This window comes from Oryctolagus cuniculus, chromosome 1 (assembly GCF_051225735.1).
Source record: "Oryctolagus cuniculus isolate XC-2025 breed Fujian yellow rabbit chromosome 1, ASM5122573v1, whole genome shotgun sequence".
Classification (NCBI taxonomy): Eukaryota; Metazoa; Chordata; class Mammalia; order Lagomorpha; family Leporidae; genus Oryctolagus; species Oryctolagus cuniculus.
The window spans coordinates 227,642,817-227,668,625 of record NC_142867.1 but is presented as its reverse complement, the minus strand read 5'-3'; the positions used below and the strand labels follow the sequence as shown (position 1 = coordinate 227,668,625).

At 61.6% G+C, this 25,809-nt stretch overlaps 1 protein-coding gene across 11 annotated transcripts in view; it reads left to right on the top strand.

The window, feature by feature from the left end:
• Positions 1-23,883, top strand: part of DENND1A (DENN domain containing 1A) — a 555,776-nt gene extending 531,893 nt beyond the window's left edge. For 7 of the 11 annotated variants that reach the window (XM_089302416.1, XM_051855354.3, XM_089302402.1 and 4 more), the window contains 5 exons: positions 2,956-3,012; positions 8,791-8,879; positions 18,854-18,982; positions 20,970-21,228; positions 21,954-23,883. In XM_089302416.1, the coding sequence (XP_089158542.1) occupies positions 2,956-3,012; positions 8,791-8,879; positions 18,854-18,982; positions 20,970-21,228; positions 21,954-23,129 (1,710 nt within the window). In that variant the 3' untranslated portion in view covers positions 23,130-23,883. Of the gene's footprint in view, positions 1-2,938; positions 3,013-8,790; positions 8,880-18,853; positions 18,983-20,969; positions 21,229-21,953 lie in introns of those variants that run through there. The other 4 variants (XM_070056525.2, XM_089302405.1, XM_070056536.2 and 1 more) reach the window with 4 other exon arrangements.
• Positions 23,884-25,809: the final 1,926 nt, after the last annotated feature.

Below are 25,809 nucleotides of genomic sequence, written 5' to 3'. Positions count from 1 at the left end.
CCCTAGCTCTTGCTGGTATTTGAGGAGTGAAAAAAAAAAAAAAAAAAAAAACACGTGGGACATCTATGTCTCTCTGCCTTTCAGATAACTAAGTCAGGAAGTCAAAAGCTGCAGAGAGGTGGTGGGAAGGCCTGAGAGGGGGCATCCCGCCCGAGGGCGCAGCCTGCACCCGTGGAGCGGGGACCACCCTGTCCTCTCTTCCTTGCCAGCAGTGTGAACTGGGGTGCTCTGTTCCCCTGTGCCCCCATACTTCCTGGAAGCCACGGAGGGGAAGAAACGCGGCATCCATGCCCACCTCCAAGGCAGCATCCCCAGCCCTCAGGCAGAGCTGGGTCGCCAAGCGCAGGTCAGGTCAGCCCTCACTCCCTGCCGGTGGCGTGGCTTCCGGGAACCCACAGTGCATGTCTACCAGACAAGCTGGGCCATGAGGAAGCCCCACCCCCCACCAGGTCTCCCTGCCAGCGTCCTTCAGGTCCCGATGGCAGGCCTCGTGCTAGGCACCAGGGATCAAGGGTGCCTGTGGCGTACAACCTCCCCTCCAGGAGCCAGGCAGGTTAGAGATCGGAGTCTCACTCCCACCAAGTGTACCCTAAGTCAACACTGTGCAGAGAAGTGACTCCCAGGTGGTTCTAAATGTTTCAATAAACAGCTATTTTTAAAAGAGGGATGGGCACTGGGCACGTTTGACACAACTGAAACGCCTGAACATCCCATCATATCTGAGTGCCGGGTTCCAGTCCCAGCTCCATGTCGGATTCCAGCTTCCTGACGTGCACACCCCGGGAAGGCAGAGGCACACTCAGGTACGGGTCCCTGCCACCTATATGGGAGACCTGGATTGAGTTCTGGGCTCCTGGCTTTGGACCCAGCTATTGTGAGCATTTGAGAAGTGAACCAGTGAATGGAAGATCTCTCTCTGTCTCTGTCTCTGCTTTTTGGTCTTTCAAATAAAATGAAAATAAATAAGTAAAACTTAGAAAGAAACAGGTTAAATTATTTTTCAGAGTGAATTTAATCCAATATATCACAAGTATCATTTTTAATATGTAATCAATGAAAAATTTATAAATGATGTATTTCACATTCTTTTCACTCACTGAGTCTCTGTAATCTAGTATGTATTTTGAGCTTATAGTACTTTTTTTTTTTTTTTAAGATTTTACTTATTTGACAGAGTTACAGAGAGAGGAAGAAATAGGGAAAGAGAGATCTTCCATCTGCTGTGCACTCCCCAAGTGGCTGCAACAGCCGGGGCTGGACCAGGCCAAAGCCAGGAGTTTCTTCCAGGTCCCCCATGTAGGTGACAGGGGCTCAAGGACTTGAGCCATCATCTTTTTTTTTTTTTTTTTTTTTTTTTTTGGACAGGCAGAGTGGACAGTGAGAGAGAGAGAGACAGAGAGAAAGGTCTTCCTTTTTGCCGTTGGTTCACTCTCCAATGGGTGCCGCAGCCGGCGAGGTGCGCACTGCACTGATCCGAAGCCAGGAGCCAGGTGCTTCTCCTGCTCTCCCATGGGGTGCAGGGCCCAAGCACTTGGGCCATCCTCCACTGCACTCCCTGGCCACAGCAGAGAGCTGGCCTGGAAGAGGGGCAACCGGGACAGAAACCGGCGTCCTGACCGGGACTAGTACTCGGTGTACTGGCGCCGCAGGCGGAGGATTAGCCTATTGAGCTGCGGTGCCGGCTTGAGCCATCTTCTACTGCTTTCCAAGCAGGGAGCTGGCTTGGAAGTAGAACAGCTGGGCCTCAAACTGATGCTGATATGGGATGCCGGCATCAGAGGCAGTGGCTTAACCCACTACACCACAATGCTGGTGCCCTATGGCACTCGTGTGGAATCACTTCATGCAGCCGCTGCCTCCTCTATTGGCCAGGCCAGGTCTAGACTGTCTGATAGCAATGTATCATCATGAACTGAGTGACAAAGGCAGGAGCCGATTGGAAGCCTCTCAAGTGGGTTTGTTTGTTTGTTTGTATTTAGAAAGGCAAAGAGAGATCTCCCTTCTGCTAGTTTGCTCCTCAAATGCCTGCAACAGCCAGGGCTGGGCCAGGCCAAAGCCAGGAGCTGGGAACTCCATCTGGGTCTCCCACATGGGTGGCAGGGACCCAACTACTTGGGCCATCACCTGCTGCCCCCCAGGGTGTGCATAAGCAGGAAGCTGGATTCAGGAGTGGAGGCGGGACCCAAACCCAGGTACTCAGAAGTGGGGCATCTTAACTGCCACACCAAATGCCCGTCCCTGGATTTTTACTCCCATTACCCTGCCCACCCATCTCCACACCTGCCCGGTGCATCCAGGTGTGCAGGCTGTGTGAGGACAGAGCTGGACTTTTAAGATAAGGAGCTCTGTAGGTTTTGGTTCAAATCACGATTTCAAAAGGCCAAGCAGGTATTTTCTTTTCCAAGTGCCACATGTCCCTCTGCAAACATGGGCGTGAATCCCTCAAGAATCCAGACATTTGGACATAGCCATGGATGGGGTGGAGGGCCAGACACTTTCCACCAAGTCCCACGTCACAGGAAGTACTGGGCAGTGGGAACCCTGGGGGCAGTGCCTCACCCGGACAAGGTCTCAAAGGATGAGGACACATGTGCCGGGCTGGGTGGGGTGGGCTAGGTCATTGCACCCCGAGGCTGAGACAGGGCATAAAAGCTCAGGGCCACTTAAGGGGCTGCTCTCGTGGAGGCTGGGTGGGAGGGAGTGCTGAAGTGTGGCGTGTTGTGTGACCCTGCGTTGCAGAGGGTCCCCTGGTCCCGTGTGGAGAATGGCAGAGGAGATCAGAGCGGGGTGCCCAGGCCATTAGAGAAGGTGGGGGTAAGGGAGGGGGAGGCGGTGAGGACGGCCCTGTGGCGCTGGCTTGGGGAGCTAGAGACGCTGTCCCCCAGTCCCCATGCGGAAATGCTCCGAGAACCATCTCGGTGCACACTGACGTCTGCAGTTTCCACTTTAATGCAGCCACAAAGACTCCGTCCCACCCGACCGCCGCCTCCCAAGATCCAGCGCTGGAGGCCCGTGAGTAGCTGGTGGTCCTGCTGTCCCCGCCTAACATTGCCTGAGCCCTCTGTGCCCGGCCTCACTAAACCCCGGGAGTGTGGACTCTCCTGCCTGGCCAAAGACATCCGGGAGCCGGGTTTCTTCAGCTTCCCTCTCTGCGTGGCATGAGCCTGAACTTGCATTTTTTCCGGGCTTCTGTCCCCTTTTTCTCATTAAGCCCAGCGGCTAGAAGGGTAGAGCCGTGGGTCGCGGGGTGCCGCTATGTGCCGTGTGTGTGCTGGGTGTGCATCGTTGGAGCGCATCTTGTGGCGGGGAGCTGTGTTTCCAGCCAATGAGCTTTAAAAGCCTGGCTCCAGATGCGTCTGCCCCACCGCAAAAGAAGCCTAAGCCCAGCAGCAGGGGGCTCGCTCCCGCTGTGTCTTGATTTGGAAATACAATCGATGTCCTCTCCCCGGGGACAGAGGCTGCACCCAGAGAATACAGGGCCAGCTCAGAAGCAGACAGGGGCCACACGTGGAGATCCACCTTCCCACGTGAAGCGCCAAGTGCAGCGAACACGCAGGACACAACGCGGCTGACCCGCCAGAGTCAGAGAACAGAGTGGGTGAGCCGCCCCGTGCGTGTTTAAAGGGCAGTGCTGCGGGCAAGTCCTGGGCGTGGGTGCCATGCTAAGTGTCGGCTGTAAGACCCCAAGCAGGTGCATGTGTGTGGGGAACCTGCCAGCACTGGTTGGTGAGGGCTGTCGACCAATGCAGGAGTTTGTTGGTTCACGGTTCACAGCAGCCACCACTCCACGGCTTTAGAAAAGGGGCCAGCTGTGATGGGAGGACCCCACAAATGGGTGTCCCACCCCGTCATGCCCTCTACAGTGCACATGTCCAGCTCTCTCTCTCAAGGGCACAGAAGCTGGGCTGAACCACGTGTCTGTGTTGAACCCGTGGTGCCTGCCCCCAGCACCCACTGGGTAGCTGCTCCGTGGGCGGATGCAGACGCTCCCTGGAGCTGCTTGGCCGCCATGTGTGGCAGTTGGAGGGATAGGAGGGTCCTGAGTCTGGAGTTCCAGCCACACTGCATGACGGACACCCTTGTGGCCCAGCCAGCCGGCAAAGGCGGGCGGCTCCCACTCTGTCACTGGAAGCGCCTGCAGGGTCGGGCCCTGGGCGATGCACTGAGCATTTTAGTGCGGAGGTTAGGAGCATGACCTGGGGAGTCAGCAGAGCCAGGCGCAAATGCTGACGCTGTGTGACCCCGGGCAAGGCTGGAAGCTCCGTGAGCCTCACTTCTGTCTGTGGGAACGAATGTGGTGGACATTGGTAACGTCCTCTCACTGAGCAGGGTGCTGCCTCTTGTGGCCCCTGAGGAGTGGCCCCGCATCCTGATAGCCAGCATTTTCCTGGGATCTTACAGTCAGCAAGCTGTCTTCCGGGTACCTCACCACGTGGCTCAACAGTGCGGGTGGCATTGTCAACGCCCATTTCAAGAGATGAGAAAGCTGACGCTTGATAGCTTAACCCCACTTCCTCGACTGTAGGTAGGGTCACAGGACTCTGGAAGCTGTGGTCTTTCCTGAACTCCCAGCTCCCCGGACCCTCCGCCTCCGTGGAAGTGGAAACAGGTTCATGAGCAGCTTGCTGGGCTTCCGCGGAATCTCTAAGGCGTGGTCAGAGCCCAGCAGGGACGGAGCAGTGACAAGAACTCCCATGTATTGAGGGGTGGGCACTTGGCCTGCTGTTGAGACCCCAGCATCCTGCGTCCGAGCACCCAGTTCCCCATTCCAGCTTGCCGTCTCAGCACAGAACCCAGCAGGCAGCAGCTCAAGTGGTCAGGCCCTGCCACCCACCTGGGAGACCTGGGCTCCGCTCCCAGCTCCCAGCTCCCAGCTCCCAGCTCCAGCCTGGCCCAGTCCTGGTCTTTGCAGACATTTGGGAAGTGAGCCAGCAGCTGGGAGCTCTGTGTGTCTTATCTCTCTGTCTCTTTCTCCTAATGTTTTTGTTTTACTTTTATCCAATACTTTTCACATGCCTAGGACTGAACGGGGCCTTGCATCATGACTGTCTCCTTGAGCCTGACGACAGCCCAGAATCGAGCTGTCCCCCAGCTTGTAGCCGAGGCTACAGAGGCTGGCCTGTGAGGTCCCACCCGCCCCGTCCACTGCCTCTCCCTGTCCCTTGAGTGACAGCCCGTGGGCAGCTCTCCGAACTCCCCCTGGAGACCTGGGATGCAGGGCGGACAGGGACTTGGTCAGGAAGCATGATTCAGGTCAGGATCATTCCCCCGGGAAAAACTTCAGGAATGGGGTCAGCAGCAGTGGATTCCGGGTAGTCTCACAGATTTCGGGTGGGGGAGGGGGTGGGAGAGGACTCATCAGCCACACCCCCTGGCACTGAGGACTTGGGTCAGGGGCAGACATGGCCATTACAGACAGCCAGAGCCCAGCTGCCCGTGCCCCTGGGCTGGTGCTGGAGGTGGCTAGCCCGTCACACGGAGCTGCACCCCCTGGCTTTGTGGCGTGCTGCAAACATAGGTGTCCAGCTGGGCGTCCTGGGCTTGGAGGTCAAAGAGGCCTTCTGGTCTGAATCACAGGCTGGCCGGTTCCTGGCCAAGGGACTTTAGGCAAGAGCCTTCGTTTCATCATCTGTGAAATGGGCATAGCAGTTCCCACTCAGTGAGGGTAGTGAGGTCATGCATGAGTGGCACCTGGCGCAGCCCCTGGCATGCAGTGGGCACATCTGTCAAGCAGGGCCACCAAGACACCAATCTGGGAGCCCCAGAAGGGCTGTGTTTTCAGAGAGTCCCGTGGTCCCCCAGGCTTTAGGAGACGTCCCTCTGCTGGCATTCACGCAGGCTTTTCCAGTGGACTCCCCTGCACACTCGGTGAGAGCCTGGGACACAGGGACTGGAGCCCCCCAGGGCCTGACAAGCTCCCACGTCCATGACGGCGCTGGCAGAAGCAGCGGGGAGCCTGCCACTCAGCCCTTCCGCAGGGGCTGTGTGTCCCGGGCCCTGTGGCTGCAGTCCAGATGTGGCCAGAGGACTTGGGCTTTCTTTTCGAAGAGAAGAGAAAGGGAAAAGCAGAAGCAAACCACACCAGTGTCTTGTGGACCTGGGGGCCATGCCAGGGCCCGTCCGGGAGGAGCAGGCAGTGCGCAGCCTGCACGCGAGGTGCTTCCTAAGCTCCGTATTTATTATTTCTTGCTCGCCATTAAAATCAAATGGACTCGGTGCTTTTGTATTCAATACACATTTAACCCTGCCGACTTAGATTTCTCAGGTTTTAAATCCAGTGGGGAATTGGCTGCCTTCCCAGCTCTCCCTGCCAGGCCCCCTGGAACAGAGCTGGAAGTCCCTGCTCAGCGTTTTCTCCCCCGGCACCGCTGGGCTCCTGCCCGGGTGGGGCCAGCGCTGGGGTGCGTGTGGGCCACCTCCCCTCCACCCTGCCTGGGCACCCCAGAAAGACGGACGTGCTCACTGAAATATGACGGGACATGTCTGCTTCATCTTGCGTTGCAGGCTTAATTAAACCATTTTGGCTGCATGTGTGTCTGTGCCTGGTTGTGGTCTGCGGCCATGAGAGTGTGTGTGTGTGTGTGTGAGAGAGAGACAGAGAGAGAGAGATGCACGAACATGTGCCCTCACCTCCTGTGCATGCCTCTGTGAGGGTCTAGGCGGCTGCGTAGCTGGAGCCCCGAGGCCTCCTAGTGTCTGGGTGTTGTCTGTCTGGGAGCGCAGTTGTCTGTCCCACTTTGTCCACCCTGATCAGGTGTGTGTGGCTCTGGGTGCACCTGCAGCCGTGCGTGCCGGGGGGGACGATCTCTGGTCCGTCGTGCCTTGCCCTCCCTCCCCTGCCTCCGTGCTGCCAGCCCCTCCCCCCCCCTCCCCGCACTGTCTGTTTTATCATCCCTAATGAAGCAGTCTCCTCCATCGATCCCGCTGATTGCCAACCCATTCCTTTTGTTTGTTGGCGCTGAGCCATTCAGCGGCACTCTGACAGCTCAGCTCGTCTAATTAGCTCTGTTGTTCTTTTTCCCCATGTTTCACCACGTTGCAAGTTCAGTTGAAGTTGCCACAAACTTAATCCCCCCATTTCAGCCACAAGTTCACATTCTTAACCCGCCTTTATTGTAGCAGGGAGCAGCCCTGTGCAAGGCCAAGCTGACAGGCCTTAATGTCTGACCTTGCCTGAAAGCCCCCCTCCCCGCACCCCAGGGCCGCCCCGGGCAGGGGCAGAGCTGCTCCTGCACCCAGCTGCACTCCTGCCTTTGTGGGGAGCATCCTGGGGGATCGCCCCAGCCTGGGGATCCTGTTTACCTCGCTCTGACTGGGGAAACCCATTCAGGATCGGGATGGGGGGTGGGCAGAGCCATTTGTTCAAACGCTCCCGAGCGTGTGCAGAAGGGCCGACGGTTCTGATGACAGTGGCAGTGACAGCGGCAGTATGATGCACTTGCTGGATGGCACACAGCTACCTTCAGTTGTCTCTAACAGCCCTGCTGGGCAACCACGGTACTCCAGGCACAGTGCAGGGTGCTAGGAGGGATGGCAGTGACCCTGGCAGTCACTGGATGTCCACGTTACCCAAGCAGAGGGGCCATGCAGGATGGGCATGGCCAGAGCCCCTCCTGGGTACCGCGCCCCACCCTGCAGAGGCCCAGTAACCCCACAGACCCCAGCAGGTGTGGTGGCACGCACTTGGCTTTTGCCACATCTCAGACTTGCCAGGGACTAGCCAGTCCAGAGGAAGCACATGGTTCAAGCAGGCAGGTACAGTCCTGAGGCCTCGGCGACGCCCCATAAAGACCGACCTTTCACGCAGGCACCGTCCATGACCTGTGTTCCTCGGCCCTCATTCAGGGAGAGGGCCGGGGGAAATGCAGCAACGGTGTCTTCAGCCCCCAGCGCCAGGATGCTGGTTCAGTTTTATTGGCAGCGAAATTCACAGACAGCCCCGCTCCCGACCCTCCCCTCTGTGGCACTGGAAATGTTCAGGAATGGTGGTGCCCAGTTTTAAGGACCCAGTGGGTCTCCCGAGCACAGCTGGGAGTCCTCAGCCTGACGCCCGTTGCAGGCTCTGGCCTGTGTGGCTGTCAGACGCAGCAGGACAGAAAGACCCATTTCATCACTGCCTCGGAGGCTGCGGGTGGGAGAGGCCTCTGCCCCACCACCACCACGCCCACCACCAACCCGCAGGCCGGGTCCACACAGCGAGCTGAGCCGCGCGAGATGTACAGCAGCCGGGCTGAGCTCCGCCGAGGGGACTGGCACGGGAATGCCCTGGGGAGCAAAACACGGTGTCACATTTGCATTGGCACTCCTGATACTATTCTTTGCCTTCCTCCCTGCCATCCAAGAGGAAAATAAGCTCCCAGAGATCCAGCCGGAGAGGAAGCAGAGTAAGTGATGTGGGTGCAGGCAGCGAGTCTGAGGGAAGCCCCCCTGTTCTGTGACAGCAGTGTCTGGGCTCCTGAGGGAGGCCAGGGAGGATTCGCCAACGAAGGGACTCCTGCGAGTCCCGTGCGGGCGTCCCCTCGCCAGCCCATAGCGCCACGCTGTCCTCACGCTGTGACATGGAGACCGTGCTCTTTGGGAGAACCGTGCTGATTTGAGAGGCCACAGAGTTCCAACTAACCCCGAAGGTTCTGCAGATTAACCAGCAGTGTTTCTGTGGCAGGCGGGGCTTTTGCTGCCTGTACCTTGAAGGTCCCTAAGTGTGTATTCTGGGGCCGCGCATTCAAAGCTTCCAGAAGGTTCCTGTCCGGCTCTCCCCACTCACTGCTTCTTGGGCATCTCCCGTTCTAGGTGCGCCCGCCCCGTCCACACGTGGTCAAGAGACCGAAGAGCAACATCCCAGCGGAAGGCCGGAGGACGTCGGTGTCCAGCCCTGAGCAGTGAGTAGCCCACCGCTGTGCCTGCCTCTGTCTGCGGGGACCCAGTGCCCACAGGGCACCCAGACAGGCCCAGAAGGTGCCAGGCCTCTGATGCCCAGCATGTGGTGTGTAGGTAGGGGTCAGGAAGCTGGCCAGGGAGACCACCTGCTTAACACAGGCCACCATGTGCTAGGCCCAGTGGTTCTCATGGTGTCTGCGGCTTGGACTTTATATAAAGGTGCTAGAGAAAGTCCGTGAGGGGATGGAGTGAAGATGCGTTCATGTTGGTGCTAAACATTTGGTGACGCATGCCTGGTTTTCTCATCATACGTGCTGTTCGTGAACTTGTTGGAAGACCCCTTGTACACAAGTCCGTCCTGACCCATGAGCGCCCCGCCAGGACCCTTGCTCCCCTGTGCTCTGGTTTATCTCACTGTGGTTTGCCTCCTGTGCACACCGCCCCCCAGCCCCCCAGGGGTTCCACCCAGCCCCTAGCACAGACCGGCTCAAGTCACTTGCTGAGTAGTTGCTGGAGAGATGAGGTGAATGCGTGCGGCGGGCACTAAGCTGTGGCCAGAGGCTGAGCGGAGCTGGAAGTGGGGACAGCCCCGACTCCAGGCTGTCTGGGGAAGGCAGCTCCACCTCCCCTCTCCCCGAGGCGCACGGCCCTTGGTCTCTGCCCAGACCCCTCGGCAGCCACAGCCTGGCTCCCTGTGACGCCCGGTCTCAGGTCGCGGCGGGGAGCCTGAAAGGGACCCTGGAGGCCTTTGAGCAGCAAGGAGATGCCCCCGCGGCCCCCACCCGTCAGCAGATCTCTCAGGTGAAGGAGTGAAGAGGGAGGGCGGCTCCCAGCCAGAGAGGAAGCCTAAAGGAAGAAGCAGTTCTGAAATGTCAGCCGTGGCCTGGCCCAGGCGCAGGACGCGGGGGCTCTCCCAGGATGCTCTGCTTCACGCCTGGGTCCTGCTTGAGGCCACTGTGTCGTTTTGATGGGACGAGCCTTCCTGACAGCTCTCAGTGTGTGTGTGTGTGTGTGTGTGTGTGTGTGTGGACTTTGGAACAGGGTACTGCTAAAGTTGGGAGTGGGTTTCACTTCTGCTCTGCACAGTGGATCCCAGGGTTGTTGAGAGCTTTTCCCGGCCCCGCCTGGCGTGGATTAGCATTGCCCCCTTGTGGAGAGAAGGCTGCAGAGTCCGCGGATGCTAGCGGTTGCTCCAGAGGGTGATGAGGCGAGTCACGTTTCTTGTGAGTCACCCGTGCTAAGCCTTTGCGACCCTGGCCTGGGCTTCAGGGTCCCGGACCTGCAGCTGTTGAGTTGTAACCTCAGATATTTCTGCAAGGCCCAGACCACCCCAGCTCCACACCGGAGCCGAGAGCGGTACCCCACCTACCGCAGCCAGTAGAGGCTTCTCGGGGCCCACTGACGGGAAGTGACTCTTCCGTGCCTGCTTAAGGGCCAGCATCTGATAAGCCCATTTTCCAGAGCTGTGCCTGAACCGCGCCAGTATCACGGTTAGTTTCTTGGGCAGTGAATCCTGTTTGCATGTTGGGAAACATTTGGGGTTAGAATGACCCAGTGGGAGCACGGGGGCCGGCCTGGGGGGCTGGCAAGCCAGCAGGGACAGCAAACTGAGAACAGGTTTTCTGCAAGCACCCGCCACAGTGGCTGCGACATGAGGCATCGGGGGCGTGCGTTCGGGGATGCCGTTCCAAGGGGTTCATTTCCCGTTGTTCGAATGAGGAGAGGGATGCTGCACCCCTGCAACGCCAGGGCTACTTGTGGTGCAGCCGGCGAGTTTCCCAGGCTGCCTGCCCCGCCCCCACGGCACCGCCACCCCCACCTCCCAGCGCCGCATCACAGCAGCACTTGGATGTGTTTTTCTCAACTGTCATCAGCTCCAGCTGGCAAGAGCAACTTCTCGAAACACAGGAAGCATCCAGCGGAAAATATTTTAATAAAACAGACTCCTCATAAAATATTGTTCTGGGGGGTGGGGGTGGGGGGCAGGAGCGGCTCCACCAACCTGTCGGCTGGGCCCCGTGCTGGGAGGCAGAGCCGAGGGGGCCTGGGTCGGGCACACGGCCTCGGTGCCTGGCACTTTCATCTGGCCCGGGCTTTCTGGAATCGCCGATCTTTGTCTCCCCTGGGAATATCAAAGTGCATCGGAAACTTGGAGACTCCAGGCAGCAGGAAGGGACGCAGGACTTTTGAAGTCACGAGGAAGGAGTCCGGGCTCCTGGCTTCTCGCCCCGGTTCTCACTTCCAGCAGCTCATTAAATCATTAGCTCCACGGCCAGCAAGACGGAGCAGATTAGGAATCAGACCGCTCCCTGCAGAGGCCCAGCGCACTGGGGTCCATCCAGGCCCAGCAGCCTCCGGCCAGTCCGTCGTGGAAGCTGTCCCTTCTCCCCAGCCGACGTCTGTCCGTCCATTGCTCCACCTGTGCGTTCACCCATCCGTCTGCTCCTTGAGCAAAACTCTCGGGAAACCTCCACAGTGCCCGCTGCCTAGGTTCTAAAAGGGGCACCTTGACAAGGGGTTGCCACGCCGACCCTTGTTCTCTTGCTTTTCCCAAAGTGAAACTGTCCCACATCAAATTCTCTGCCTCAATGGAGAGTGGGTTTCCTGCTCCCTTCAAACCAATGTCTGCTGAAGAACCCTTCGGGAAGACCCTGGAGAAGACATTCCCTGCGTGTTTCAGATGACGCGTGCTGATTCATGCTGGGGTCCTGTTTCTCTTCAGGGTGGTGCTGGCCACACACACACCCCCCCCAGAGTACCCGCTTCTGGGCTGGCACTTGGGACTTAAGGTTCAGAGGGAGAGGCTGTGGGGTACAGGCCAGGCAGCAGGAGGCACAGCTGAGCCCCTGTGGTACTCTCAGCCTCCTAGGCTAGTGTTGTTTCCCTCCACAGGGAGGGACGCAGGCTCAGGAAGTGTCTGTGGCCTGTGTTCCCGAGGTCCCCTGGGCAAGGAGGTGCCAGGACCAGAGTCCCTTGTACTCTGCTGTCCTGGAGACAGGACTGGGCATCCACTCCCAGGCTGGCTTTGCCCAGACAGCAGCACTGCACGCTCTGCCTCCCCTCTGGTCGCCCGAGGCTGGGCCTGGGAATCGGGGCTCACTGCCACAGAAGCAGTGTCCACCGTGGTCCGAGTGTTTCCCCTTGGGCAAGGAGAGAGGAGCGACACGGCTGCAGGCCGCCCGGAAACTGGAGTGTCTGGTCATCAGCATTGCCTCACCGGACCCCAGCGCGAAGGCCCCGCAAGACGAAGACGGGATGAGAAGCGGCCGCCGAAAGCAGTGAGAACCTGCCCAGAGGCAGCTCTGAGAGCCCCTCGCCGCTGTCTGGCTCAGCGAGGCATGCACACACGCTGGAAAAAGGTGGCCACAGATCACAACGGGGATAGTGTGGCTGGTGGCCCGGGGTGTGGGCAGGTCCTCGTGCAGCCTGCCCTCTGCATAGCATGAAGCGCGCTGCCATCCAAGGAGCCTGGCTCTGCACGGTCACTTCCTCAGCTGGCAGGGACCGCACCACCGGCCTCCTGTGCAGCCTCGGCCCTCACACGGCGGCAGGCTTCCTGGACATCGTGGCGGACTTCCGTGTTGTCGTTTTCAGTTTACATGTCCCATGCGCACCTGCAACACCCCTCCCCCAGTAGTCAGAAGCTCCTCCTGGGCAGGGGCCGGCTGATCCTCGGCTGTGACTCCCTGTCCCTGGCCACAGCCTAGCCGGGGCCTCTGCTCAGAGGTGTTTTTTGGATGCTTGAATGAACAAAGGAATCCGTGAACGTGAGGCGCCGTGTACCAGCTCTGTACCCTAGAGATGTGGCAGGGGTGCCAGGTGACCGCCACCCACCGTGTGCCAGGCGTGATCAGGACAAGGCTCTGAAGCTGCCGGCACCTGCCCTGCCCTGCCCTGCCTTCTGAGAGCTGGGAGCTCTCCTCAGGCCTGGGAGCAGGGCTGTAAGATGCCAGCTGGGCCCTGGGCCCCTGGGGCTGGGGGCAGCTGTCTTCGGCTCTACCCCCTGGCAGGCTGCCAGGACCCACTCCCTGAGCGGCCAGGAGTCCAAACACCCGAGCAGAAGGTCACAGACCCAATTAGCAGAATGAGAAGCTCCTGACCCGACTCGCACCCTCCTCCCAGTGGGTTCTGGGCCCTGCGACAAAGCCAAGCCTGGAGCAGACATGGAGCCTGTGCCCAACTGGAAAAGCAAGGACTGCCAAGAAGCCCCCACCCCACCCACAAGGAGCCTCCAAGGATCCGAAGCAGCCCCCAGGAAGACCCGAGACCCTGCTGTCTCTCGGCCATGCCGGCCTGGCCGCTGGGGTGGGGGCTGTTCCCAGGAGCGGCCAGCGCAGGGGGAGTGCGGCCCGGATGGAAAACCAAGCCTGTGGGGTGCTTGAGGAAGGAGGAGGGGTCCCATCCTGCAGATGCCAGTGCCTTCAGGCCCCTCCGAGGGGCCTCGCCCCTCCCACACGCCAGGTTGCCATTTCGCAGGTGGCTGTCACGTGCCCAATGCTCCCGCACGTCGTGTCATCTTGGCGGTTAACCTCCCACCCGGCCAAGGTCTCGGCAGCCGCGCAGGAGCCACAGCTCTGCCAGCGGAGTGCCGTGTGCAAGATTGGTGCGGGGAGCAGGCAGGCAGGAAGGAGTGCGCATGCGGGTGGGGAAGTGTTTCAGCTTTAGATGTGTGAGTGTGGCTTTGGGCCTCACCCAACCCGAGAGGGAGCGACATCGGGGCAACCCAGCCGGTAAGACTTCCTGCTCCCGGCTGTGTCTGCCACACCACGGCCTCGTGGCGCCCCAGCCTCCCACGTCACCTTCAGTGCGTGTGCTACCTCAAGCCCGCCACCACCCGCTCCCTGCCAGCCCTGCGGCCTCTTCTCTTGAACTCCGACACCCTGGGCCTGCTCTTCTCAGCTTTCACACTGTCACCCCGCCACTGTACTTGGGATGGAAACCCTGTGCCCGTGCCGCCTCCCCAGGCCCCCATGCTGGCCAGAAAGGCTGCAACGGCAGGAGCACCATCTTGCTCCCCAGGAGCCAGGGCCAAGCCTGCATGGGGGGACCATCGCCCGGAATCTGTTTGCTGGCAGGCGGATGTGGCTTGCCGATGGTACCTGGGTCAGCGCTGGGCACTGTGCAAAACCCCTGACATCTCTGTTTACCTCTCTGAGACCCTCAGGAGGGCTGTGGCATTCCCCATCCTCACAGGCAAGTGGAGGCTGGAGAGGGAGGGGAGGGTCGTGGTGATTCTGCGAAGCAGGACCTGGCCCCGACCTCGGGCCCGTCCTTGCTCATCAGCTGCCCCCACGGCCGAGCCCCATCATGGAGGGAACATGGAGGTGGCCAGGCCTGTGGCAGTGACCGTGCCACGTGCTGGGGTGAAAGGGTCCTCCACACAGCAGTCGCCCGCTCCCCTTCATTACTCCGGAGGCCAAGCCCCGGCTGGGTTTTTCCACACACCCCCCATCTTTATCTCAAGTACATTTAAATGTCAATTAAATTTGAAATATCTACATTTGTCAGCATTTCATTTTGGGCCAGCGTGACGTGCTGCTGATTTGTCCACGCGATGTGACACATGAAAAAAAAAAAAAAAACCAACTCTGGAGATGCAGATCTTCCTCATTAAAAACTGAGCCGGCGCGGTCCCGGCGCGAAGGAGAGCACAGAGCTCGTCCCGCTCCCTGACGCCCGTGTCTCTGACATGGTATTTAAAAAGGAACAGCCTCGCCTGTCACCACTGTCACACGCGTGCACTACCCGGCGACACGTTAAACCAAACATTAGACAGGGCTCGCAAGTCATCCGCACAGGAGCCCCGCGCCCAGACGAGGTGGGCAGAGGCGGCGGCAGCCGTGGGGGGATGGCGGGGTCTGAGCGGTGACGGACAGCGGCCCCTTCTGTCGCCCCCAGACTCCGGCGGTCCTCGCTGGGTAGCCACGCTCGCCACGACCCGCCTTTTCACAGGCAGCCCTTTGTGTGCAGTGAAATCCAGGCAAGTGCTGGGTGGCAGACTGCAGGGTAGTAGCTGAATTGGGTTAATGAGGGAAGAGATACAGTTTTTTTTTTTTTCCTCTTCTTCTCAAATTCTGCCTTAAGCTAATAAAAAATTTAAACCTGGACGTTTTCGACGGTTCATCCTTTATCTCTGACAAATATCTGACTGTTTTGTGGGAGAGCACGAGCCGCTGAATTTAAATAAGTTTATTTGGAAATCGCACCTTTCTGTTAAAAAGTAGAAGGGGAGAACACCCCATCTTTCCCTTCATTGTTTCAGTTCCAGGGAGCCAAAGGGGCAGGGTCCCGTGGCCCTGCAGTCAGGCAGCTGTGTGACTCCTAGCGAGGGACTCGCCCTCTCTGAGCCTGGGCTTTGCTTTGCTTTTCTTTCTTTTTTGTCCGCAAAGTGGGGATGTGGAAAGGCATTCGTGGGAGACTGTACGGGCAGCACTCAGCCCAACGCTTGTGCAGCCAGTGTCATCGCCGTTGCCCGTGTGGCCGGGCCTGATGCAGCTCCGAGCTGACCGAACCCCAGCCAGTGTCCACCCCGGCACCCTGTCGCTTCTAAGAGCCAGGTGGCGCGTCATCCTGGGCCTCTCGTGGAGGCCAGGGGAGCCAGGAACAGGGCTCGTGAGCCGGAGTTCCTACCCCGTCCCTACCCCACCCCTCGGCATCCCCGCCGTCAGAGTGTGGGAGGCACTGGTTTTGACAGTAGACGCGCAGGCTGTCGGCTCTCGTGGGAATCCAGGAGCTCCTGGCAGGTTTGGAGGCATCTTCTCTTGTGCCTTGTGGTCATCTGTGCTTTCGTGTCCACCCCAGGGAGGGCCGTGTGCAGGGCCAGTGGTCAGGAAGGCACTGGTGAGGGACTGAGGGCCACTGGAGAACCTCATTCTGCCTGACCCACGCAGGGGCCCGCGTCTCCTGCCCTGGAGGGGGCCGCCTGGGTTAGAATCACTTCCTGGCCAGGTCCCTCGGCCACGTGTACCCCTCACCCAGTGCTCAGCCAGCCCGCGCTGGGTCTGCACAGAGCCAACAGGCAGAAGGTGCCCCGTAGTCGGGTACACGGCTGGACAGACAGCTGGACTCAGCAGGGCTCGCCCTCTGCATGAGCCGCGCGGCCATGCCTTCCTGCCGGGCTGCAGAGAGGTCTGGGAGGCCCCAGCACCGTGTTGCCCAGCCTTCCCCGGGATACCTGATGCCCTTGCCCCGGCGTGGTCCCACCCCCTCCCCCATGGCAGGGCGGGGCAGCACGGAGCTGCCCACTGTGCTAGTGCTGCACCCCAGGGACCCTCGAGCGGCTTAGCTGAGGTACGGAATGTGTGAGAGGTTCAGTAGTGTGGGAGGCACCAGGACATACAGCCAGGAAAGCAGACTCCGCCTGGGCCCCCCAGAAATGCCCTTTAGACCATGGCCCCAAGACTGAAGGGCAGGGAATGTACCAATGAGCCAGGAGGGGCGAGGGGACAGGCACATGGGGGCGTTATAGGACCCTGGGTGCTCAGAGACGGCGACACTGCTGAAACGCAGGCCAGGGGGCTGGAGGGTGCGGGGGTGGGCAGCAGCGTGCAGGGAGGGTGGAGGGAGGGCGGGGATGTGCTGCCTCTGCCCAGCCTGGAGCTCGGGGCTGGCACCACCCAAGGCAGCCCTGCCCCTGCCCAGGCAGCACATCCCTGCCCTCCCTCCACGCTCCCTGCACGCTGCTGCCCACTCTGACACCGACCGGCCACCCTGCCAGCATCGTGATGCCGCATCCACCACCTCACTCCGTGGGGTCACTCGCCAGGCACCCGACGGCAGCACAGTGGAGACTGGACGGCTGCTCGGCCGGCTTCGTGCAGAGAGATGGCAGAGGCAGGCCAGGGCACGGTTCTGCCAGTCACGTGACCCGCCGTGAGGCCAGAGGAAAGTGCCGCTCCCGGGCCAGCGCCCGCCCCCTCTAGTCCAGGAGGGGCTGAGGCTTGTGGCGTCCCTGCAGCCAGGGAGGCGGCCTGGAGGGGAGCCCACGCCTGGTGTGTGATCCCGGCCTAGTGACCCCCACAAGCCTCCACCTCCAAGAACGGACTTCACCTGGCCAGCCTGCAGCGACACAGGAAGCCCTCATTCCCCCTCCAGCTGCGGCTCTCCTGTAATTTTTTTTTTACATCTATTTTGTTTATTTGAAAGGCAGAGTTGCAGAGAGAGACAAGGACAGAGAGAGAGCTTCCATCCGCTGGGTCATTCCTCAAGTGGCCACAGCAGCCGGGGACTGGACCAGGCCGAAGACAGGAGCCTGCAACTCCATCCGGGTCCAAGCACTTGGGCCATCATTGAACACTTCCCCAGGATGGGAAATGGAGCAGCTGGGACTCGAACTGGCACTTGTGGGGACGCCGGTGACGCAGGCAGCTGCTTAGCCTGCCGTGCCACAGCGCCGGCACCAGTTCTCGTGGGACTCAGAGTCCACATTACCCTTTCCTCAGACAACTCTGAAGGGAAGGAGATGGCTTCGGCTGGCCGGAGAGAGCAGAGGTGGCCCCACTCCGACACCTGCGGCTCCACCCGCCCTCCCACTTCACCCTCACCTCGCCGGGGGTCCTCGGGCAGAGGCCAGGGACGCAGGCTCCCCAGGATCTGAACCGAGGCCTGTCTGGCCCAGCCCCCTTTCCCTGGGCCCGGCCAGTGGATAATTCATGGGAGCGCGATGTGGAGCGTCCCGGGGCTGGGTGTTGTGTTTGTGTTTATAGAGGAAGCACTCACAGGTGGCTGACAAGGGAGATGTATTTTTTATAACAATGAATATTTAATTTCCACATCACAGATGAGAAAGACTCTCTGAAGAGGTTCCAAGGGGGACCCGAGAGCTGGCCCGCCTTGGGGAGGGGCCTCCTCGCAGGCGCCCCCCCACCGGCTCACTCGGGCATGCTTTTTGTTTTTGTAGCAACTTGCCTTCTTCCTGATCACTCAAGTCCATGAGCTCCCGGCAGAGCACAAGGAAGCAGAAGGAGAAATCACCCACGTCCTCCCGGCCCCCAGCCGTGGCCCCAGCGCTCGGGCGCCTGCCACCTGCGCCGGAGGGGGCGTCCCTGCCGCCTGGGCTCGGACCTTGCCGTCTCTTTTCTAGCACTTTCCCACAAGTGAACAAGAGAGCCTGTGGCACTCTGCCTCTCCGTGTCCGCGGGGGCTGCTCCCCCAGGACCCCTCCCAGCCGCCCAGGGTACAGACACTCAGGAGGGCGTGGGATTTGCTATCACCACGCCCAGCCCGCGTGGACTCTCCGCCGTTTCGGTGACTTGCAGCACCTGATACAGAGTGGACGCTGTGTGCACAGTCGCTCGGCCCCGTCGGGTGGGAAACAGTAGGGGGAAGGCATCTGCTCATGCTTCTCGATTTCTTTCATTAAAGATGTATTTATTTATTTGAAAGGCAGAGTTGGGGTGGGGAGAGAGAGAGAGAGCTCTTCCATCCAGTGGTTCACTCCCCAAATGGCCGCAGTGGCCAGGAGCCCAGAACTCCATCAGGGTCTCCCATATGGATAGCAGCGTCCCAGCATTGGGGCCATCCGCTGCTTTCCCAGGCGCCTTAGCAGGGAGCTGCATCAGAGGCAGCGCAGGGCGGACTCGAGGCGGCACTCATGGGCTGTCAGCCTCGCAGGCGGTGGCTCAGCCCGCTGCGCCACAGCGCCCAGCCCTTGTTCACGTTTCTTACGTACGTGACATTTTTGCCAAATATTTTCCATACAGAACCTGTGGGCCCAGGGCGACCTATACAACTGCCCCTTTGCCTCCTGACTCCTGACTGTGCGCCGGCTTCTGATGGCTGACAACCTGGGTGGCCTCACGTGCTAACTGCGCGAACAGGGCAGTGAGGAACACGCGTGGGGATCATCCAGGCGGCAGCACGCTCCCGGGGCTCTGGCCACACACTGCCTGCATCCCGCCTCTCCCGGTCCCCAGCCTCCCCGCCCCGCCGCGCCCCTAACTGCCTGTTCTCTCTTCTCTTCTCTTCCTCTGCCCAGCCTGGTAAAGCCCTTGCGACACTATGCCGTCTTCCTGTCCGAGGACTCCTCTGACGATGAGTGCCAGCGGGAAGAGGGCCCGAGCTCTGGCTTCACCGGAAGCTTGTTCTTCTCTGCTCCCTTTGAATGGTCTCTCCCTGCTTCTCTCGCGTCCCGGGCTCGGCGTGGTGACTGGGCTGCATGGGGGGGGGGGGCATGCTGCTGCCGGCCCTGTGTTTGGGGGGGAGCTGTGTGGAGCTGCTGCCCTCCAGGTGCCTCGTGCCAGTTTGCAGGGTGGACGCCACCCCCGTGGGCCTCCACCAGCCCGCGAGGGGCCGGGGCGACGGATGAGTGAGGTGATAGGCAGTCCCGTTGGAGGGAAAAGCGCACTTGATGGTGAATGGAACTGATGGCTACCACCTGCTGGGTCCTGAGTCGTAAAAGCCGGGAGATGGGGAGTCAGCGTCTCAGTGACAGGGGACATGCACGCGGTGCTGCCAAGCCCCAGTCTGCCGGGCTTCAGCAAGATGGCTTCTACTGTTGCCACTGGCAGTGTGAGCTCCTACTAACTGCAGATAACAACTGGAAAGCAAGCAAGAGGCATCAGCCCCCAGGTCTTGCCCTCCACCCACGAGTTCTTCAGAGCTGGGATGGAGCAGAGCCAGCTGCTGTCCGTCAGCGAGGTGGTTTTTACTGGGAGAGGAATCCGCCCCCTGCCCAGTGCCCACAGTGCCTGTGCCTGCAGGTGCTCCCCGGACTCGCCCACCAAGGAGTCCATCAGGTCACGGCCAAGGCCCCCTCGCGTTCTGTGTGAATGGATGGACGCCCCCGTCCTTAGCGCGTGGTCCCAAATGTCAGGACAGGCCCGGGTGTGCTGATGGGGGAGCTGGCCCTCCTAACGGCGCGGGCTCAGTTCCCTTCTGCCGCTCATTGTGTCGAGGCTTGGCTGGACGTCTGAATTCCTCGCTCAGATGGCTCGGTCAGAGCGAGCGAGGCACTTCTGGGGTCGTCCCAAACCTGGCTTCCATTTCCACCCCCAGTGCCATGCTGTGTGACACAGGGAGGGCCACTGGCCTTCTCCGACCTCCCATGTCCTCGGCTGCTTGCCTGCTTCAGGGATGCGGCACAGGCTGAGGTCCCTGCCAGTGCTGGGCGGAGCCCTCCCCTCCCCTGGGTCTCTCAGCCGGCCGTCGGGGTGAGCCTGCTCTTGAACAGCAGGTGGCGCCCTTTCCCCCACTTCACCAGCGCCCCAAGCACTGTTCCCACCAGACCCACCAGTACCAGTCAGCCCCAGTCTCAGGGTTGGAGGATGCGCTCTCCTGGATCTCCACTAGGGGTCAGGATTGACCCAGGAACCGTCTCTCCGCGTGTTTCTCCAACCCGCCCGGGGCCCTGGGGCCCAGGACAGTGGGAAAGGGAAGCTAGAGGAATGCTCTGTTCCCCGCACTTGGATGGCCTGCGAGGTTTTGCTTTGCAAGTGGACAGAAGGCTGTTTGCACAGAGCCCACGTGCTTGTAACATTCCCCAGCTATTGCCGGCGCCATGTGCGCTGTGTGCCAGGCACTGCGGTGACTCAGGTCAGCACCACCACCGCTGAGCAGCTGAGGCTCAGAGGTGAAGTGACGTGCCCCAGGCCCCGCAGGCAGGGCTGGCACTGCGTGAGCACGAGCTCCCCCTGCAGATCTGGGGCACCCTGGGCAGCTGCCCCCCCCACACACACACCGGGGGGTTTGCCCAGCTCAGGCCTCAGCAGCCATGTACAGGACCCGTTTCTGCAGCTACTTGTTGGTCACCAAATGAGGGAGCAAGGGGGGACAGGAACCCGTCGGTCTGCCTGTGAATCCCCCTCCCCATCCCGCCCCCCTCGCCTGTTGTATGAGAGGCCTGTGGTTTGGGGGCTCCCTAGTGCCAGCAAGAGCCAACGCCACGTGCCCGAGGTCAGCCCCAGGTTGGTCAGAGCACCCAGCTCACGTCTCTGCTGCTGCCCAGGATCCAGCACACGTGGGGACACCCGGCCGTCCTGTCCTGGACGCTCCTGGCCATGTTCCCTGAGGCCTGGACACTTGGGGGCTGAGGGCTGCCTGCTCCTGCCCTGGGGGCCTGGGCCGCGAATCCAGCCAGCTCTGTCTCTTCCCAGGCCGCAGCCGTACCGGACACTCAAGGAGTCGGACAGCGCGGAGGGCGAGGAGGCGGAGAGTCCGGAGCAGCGAGTGCGGGAGCCCCTGGGCCCTGGCCCAGCTCCCCCTGACCGCGCCGCCAGCATCGACCTCCTGGAAGACGTCTTCAGCAGCCTGGACATGCAGGCCCCACTGCAGCCACTGGGCCAGGCCAAGAGCTTGGAGGATCTTCGGGCCCCCAAAGACTTGAGGGAGCAGCCAGGGACCTTCGACTATCAGGTACAGCGCGGGCCCAGGAGACGGGACTGGGGGAGCTTGCTTAATGTGAGGCAGGGCCCCCGTACGACCGTGCAGGAGGCTGAGGCTGAAGCAGTGACTCTCCCAAGGGCCACAGCCGAGGCTCAGGGTCAGGCTGACTGCAAACCGCACCCTGACGGTGAGCGCTGTGGAAGCTGCTAGAACCTGCTGGACAGTGCTCCAGCCCACTGTCCCCTGGGCCCCCAGGCCAGCCTTGGCCCTGGCACCTGTGCCCACCGTGCCTCCCTGGAAGAGCCGTGCAGTGAGCCCTGCCACTGTGCCTGCTGAGCCACTGCACCCCCTCTCCGTGCCTCAGTTTCCTGCTGACTTGGTGGTCCCTGGGTCACACTGTGCAATTCACAAAGCTCCCACCCGACCCCAGCACTCAGAGCAGGGCCCCCCAGCCTGGGTGTGACACAGCCCTGCTTTCTCCCCGCCAGGGTGCATGGGACCAGGCCCTGAGCCCCCCTCACCACGCCCTGAGAAGTAGGAAAGTTGGGCCCGTGGACGGCCAGGAGACGGTGGCATCCGTCTGTGCCAGGAGTGGGGAAAGCCTGGGTGGGAGCCCGGCCGGCTCTGGTTATCTGCCTGGTGCCCTGGGGTGGCTCCCCAAGGCTGCAAGTCCCCAGAGAAGAGGGTGGGAACAGGTGCACACTGTCCCCCATCTGTCCCTGGTCAGCCTGCAGCCACTGCTTCCCTCCCAACAGAGGCTCGACCTGGGCAGGAGCGAGAGGAGCCTCGGGATGGCGATGGCCCTGAAGCTCGCCCACCCCTACAGCAAGCTGTGGAGCCTGGGCCAGGACGACATGGCCATCCCCAGCAAGCCCCTGGCCGCCTCCCCCGAGAAGCCCTCAGCTCTGCTGGAGAGCTCCCTGGCCTTGCCCCGCAGGCCCCAGGGCCGGGACAGCGCCCTGAACCCCAGCGAGAAGGAGGAGGTGCCCACCCCGACTCCAGGCAACATCACCATTCCCCGACCCCAGGGCAGGAAGACCCCAGAGCTGGGCATCGTGCCTCCACCACCCATCGCCCGTCCAGCCAAGCTCCAGGCCGCCAGCGGCCTTGCTCTCGGGGACTTCTCGGAGCGGCCGCCGCCGATCGATGGAGAAAGGCGAGCCCTGTTCCCGGGGCTCCTCCCCAACGCCGCCCCCCAAGGCCCCCCTGAACTGCTGCAGCCGCTCAGTCCGGCCCCAGGAGCTGTGCCCACAGGCAGCGACGCCCTGCTGGCCCTCCTGGACCCACTTAACACAGCCTGGCCAGGCACCCTCCCGCCACGTCCTGCCGCCCCCAACACAGCCACCCCCTTCACCCCGCAGTTTGGCTTCCCCACCGCGGGGACCCCCTCCCCGTTCCCACAGCCGCCCCTCAACCCCTTTGTCCCACCTGTGCCAGCTACCCCACCCACCCTGCCACTGCGTTCCCTGGCGCCTGGGCCTTTCGGGGTCCCACCTGCCTCCCTGGGGCCGGCTTTTGCCCCCAGCCTCCTGCTGTCCAGCTCCGGCCTCTGTGGCCCCCACCGGTCCCAGCCCCACCTGTCCGCCCTCTCCATGCCCAACCTCTTTGGCCAGGGGCCCATGGGTGCCCACACCAGCCCCTTGCAGCCGCTTGGCCTCCCGGCCGCTGCCCCATCGATGATCCGAACGCTGCCCCTGGCCCGCTCCAGCGCCAGGGCTGCTGAGGCCAAGCAGGGGCTGGCGCCAAGGTCTGGAGACCCCCCGCTCCTGCCTCCCAGACCCCCTCCGGGCCCGGAGCCGGCCCTGCAGCCCTCCGCCCCTCACCAGGCCAGGGACCCCTTTGAAGATCTGTTACAGAAAACCAAGCAGGACGTGAGCCCGGCCCCAGGCTCGGTGGAGCAGCTCAGGAAACAGTGGGAGACGTTCGAGTGAGCCCAGGCGGCCCCCTGCCTCCCTGCCGCTGTCTCTGCCCCTCCTCAGTGCCCACGCCCAAGGTCTGGTCCTGGGTGGGGCCGCCCGGCCCATCCCGCCACCACCCCTCAGCACCCGATGGGGTTTTGCACTGGAGAGGTCGGCTGCACCAGTGGTCCCTGGGGGGCAGGGCCGGTGCCCTCTGGAGAGGCCGCCCTCAGCGTGAGCACACGGGCTGGGGGTGCCGGGCGGCCCCCTCCCGGGCTGGAGGGTCTGCTGGCAAGTGGGCAATACACAGTCTCACCCCTCTTGGGAGTCTTCACCCTGACCCCCCAAACTCCATGTGGCTTGGTAGGGTCTGGGGTGCCGAGGACCCTTAAGGCCCAAGGGACTGCACCGCAGACAGCCCCGCGTGGGGCCGGTGGCACCAGCAACTGGGACTTGCAGCAGCTGACCAGACGCCCCCAGAGCCGAGCCGGGAGGTGGGGCCTCGGGCAGGGCCAAGCAGCACAGACCCAGGTCCAAGTGGTGAGCTGCAGGCGGACATGGGAGGCACGGCTGCCCGGCTCCAGGCCCCCGTGCAGTGGACGGCCGAGGCCCCGCCCCGCCCACGCCGAGCGTCTCGCCAGCACAGAAATTCCTGAGGCCAACGTCACCAAAGTTAAATTGAAATGTTGTTATTGTTTCTTTCATCTTTCTTTTCCTCTTCGCTTTATTGATTTGATGAATCTTGAAACGGACTCCTTTCAATAAACCAGGTTACAATACGGCCCAACCACGTAAGAAAACAACATCTGAGACGTGCAGGAAATTGGGAGCATTTTGACCTGATTTCTCATTTCCTATTCGTCAGTGGTCAGACCCATCTCCCCAGGGGCGTCTGACGGGGACCGGGGGTCCCTTAGGTCCCCTTGACCCCAGGGAGCTGCTGTGTGTCCGGTTGCTGGTGCAGCGGGCCAGCCAGGCCCCACCGACCCTGGTCACCCGTGACCCTACAGGACAGGCCACCCCTCCTGGTCTCCAGCGTGTTCTCCAGCTGCCGGGGCCCTGTGCACCCACCCTGATACTCAGGTATTTCGGCTGCACCCCTCCCCATTGGGGGCACACCCCCCCAGACCCCATTAGGGACAGGGCAGTGCCCCCTGTGGGGCAGAGACTGGAGGGGCCCCAGAGCAGCAGAGTGCACCCCACAGTCCCCTGGCTGTCTGGGGAGCAGGTGCCCCACATTCACAAGATCACGGCTGCCTCTTCACTCGCTGCATTGACCCCTGCGTGTTCAGTGAGACCTGTGTCCTTGGGGAAGGGAGGCCCCGGGTAGGCCTCAGCTGGCCTCACCAAGGAGGCCAAGGGCAAGGCACTTAGGGAAGGGCCAGCCCCCGGCCGGCCCCCAAGTCCACACCCACTCAGGGCTCTAAGCCAGCTCACCCCCTAGGACAGGAGGGATGGGTTGCTGATACCTGCTGGGACCACACTGTTGCGATCCCCCAGGGCCCCAGCAAAGAACAAGGTCAAGTGGACACCTGGAGAGTCGCCCCCACAGAGCTCCCACTGGCCAGCACAGAGCCTTGGCCTCCCTGTCTTTGAGATCTGTCCATCCACAGAGGCCACCACACCCCCAATCTGGCCCCCCTTCCACCCCCCACCCCCACCCCACCCCCGCTAGAAAGCAACCAGCTCTTAGCGACAGGAGGGTGCTTCCAAGCGGTCAGGGAAAACAGCACCAAAAGACCAGCTGCTTTTTGGTGCAAAAATGAAGTCTGAAATCCACGCACAGGTTTCTCCTAATACCGGTCCCTCATGAGCTTTCTGGAGACCCCACGTATGCCAAATCCCTGACCCCCACAATCCCAAGGAAGCAGCGTGTTGGTCCCAGGTGCGGCCCCTGCCCCAGGGATGCAGAGCCTCTCAGGGTGGCCTTCAGCCCCCCCCCAACCCTGTGCATTCTGGGAGCCAGGGAGGACTGGCCTTCCTTTCAAAGAGTAAAGGACTCTCCTGGCCTCAGCACATGGAGCCCGCGGTCACGGGAGGCACTGGCCTGGGACACAGGCCGGGGACAGGAGGAATCCTTGAAGGCCAGGTCGGCAGGCAGGGGTCCTCTGGGGCCCAAGGTCTCCGTGCCGGCCCTGGCCGTGCTCTGCAGGCCCAGTCCACACAGGGCACCTGGGCTCAGCAAGGCGTCCTCTGCTCCTCTCCCCAAGTCCCCCCACGGCCGTGCACTGGGCGCCTGGACAGTGCCCGGGTGAGTCGGGGGCTGGCGGTGGGAAGGCTGTCACCTCCTCGCCTGCGCTAGCCTCCTTGTCAGGCCCCAGGAAGGCCCCTTATCCACCCTCTCCAGGGAAGACGCCACAAAGGACAAGGACACTGTGAGGTAGGCAGGGGCCCACAGCGGGCGGGAAAGCTCCGGGCAGCCCTCTGTGGGGCAGGGCGGGCTGTGGCCCCCGCGTGTGTGTGGCCCCCGCGTGTGTGTGGCCCAGGGCCCGGGCAGTAAAGGAACTGCGTTCACCAGCCAGGAACCCGCACAGCTCCAGGAATGGTCTGCCCCAATTTCCCAGCTGCCTCTGGGGCAGGGGCGGCCCCAGCCAGGGGAGAAGACCCAGGGGTGGGAGCCCTGGTGCCTGGGGGAGCCCTGGCCTGGCCTCCCGGAAGCTGTAAAGGTTGTCACACATGCACCTGCTGCACTGTCACATTCACATACAGCACG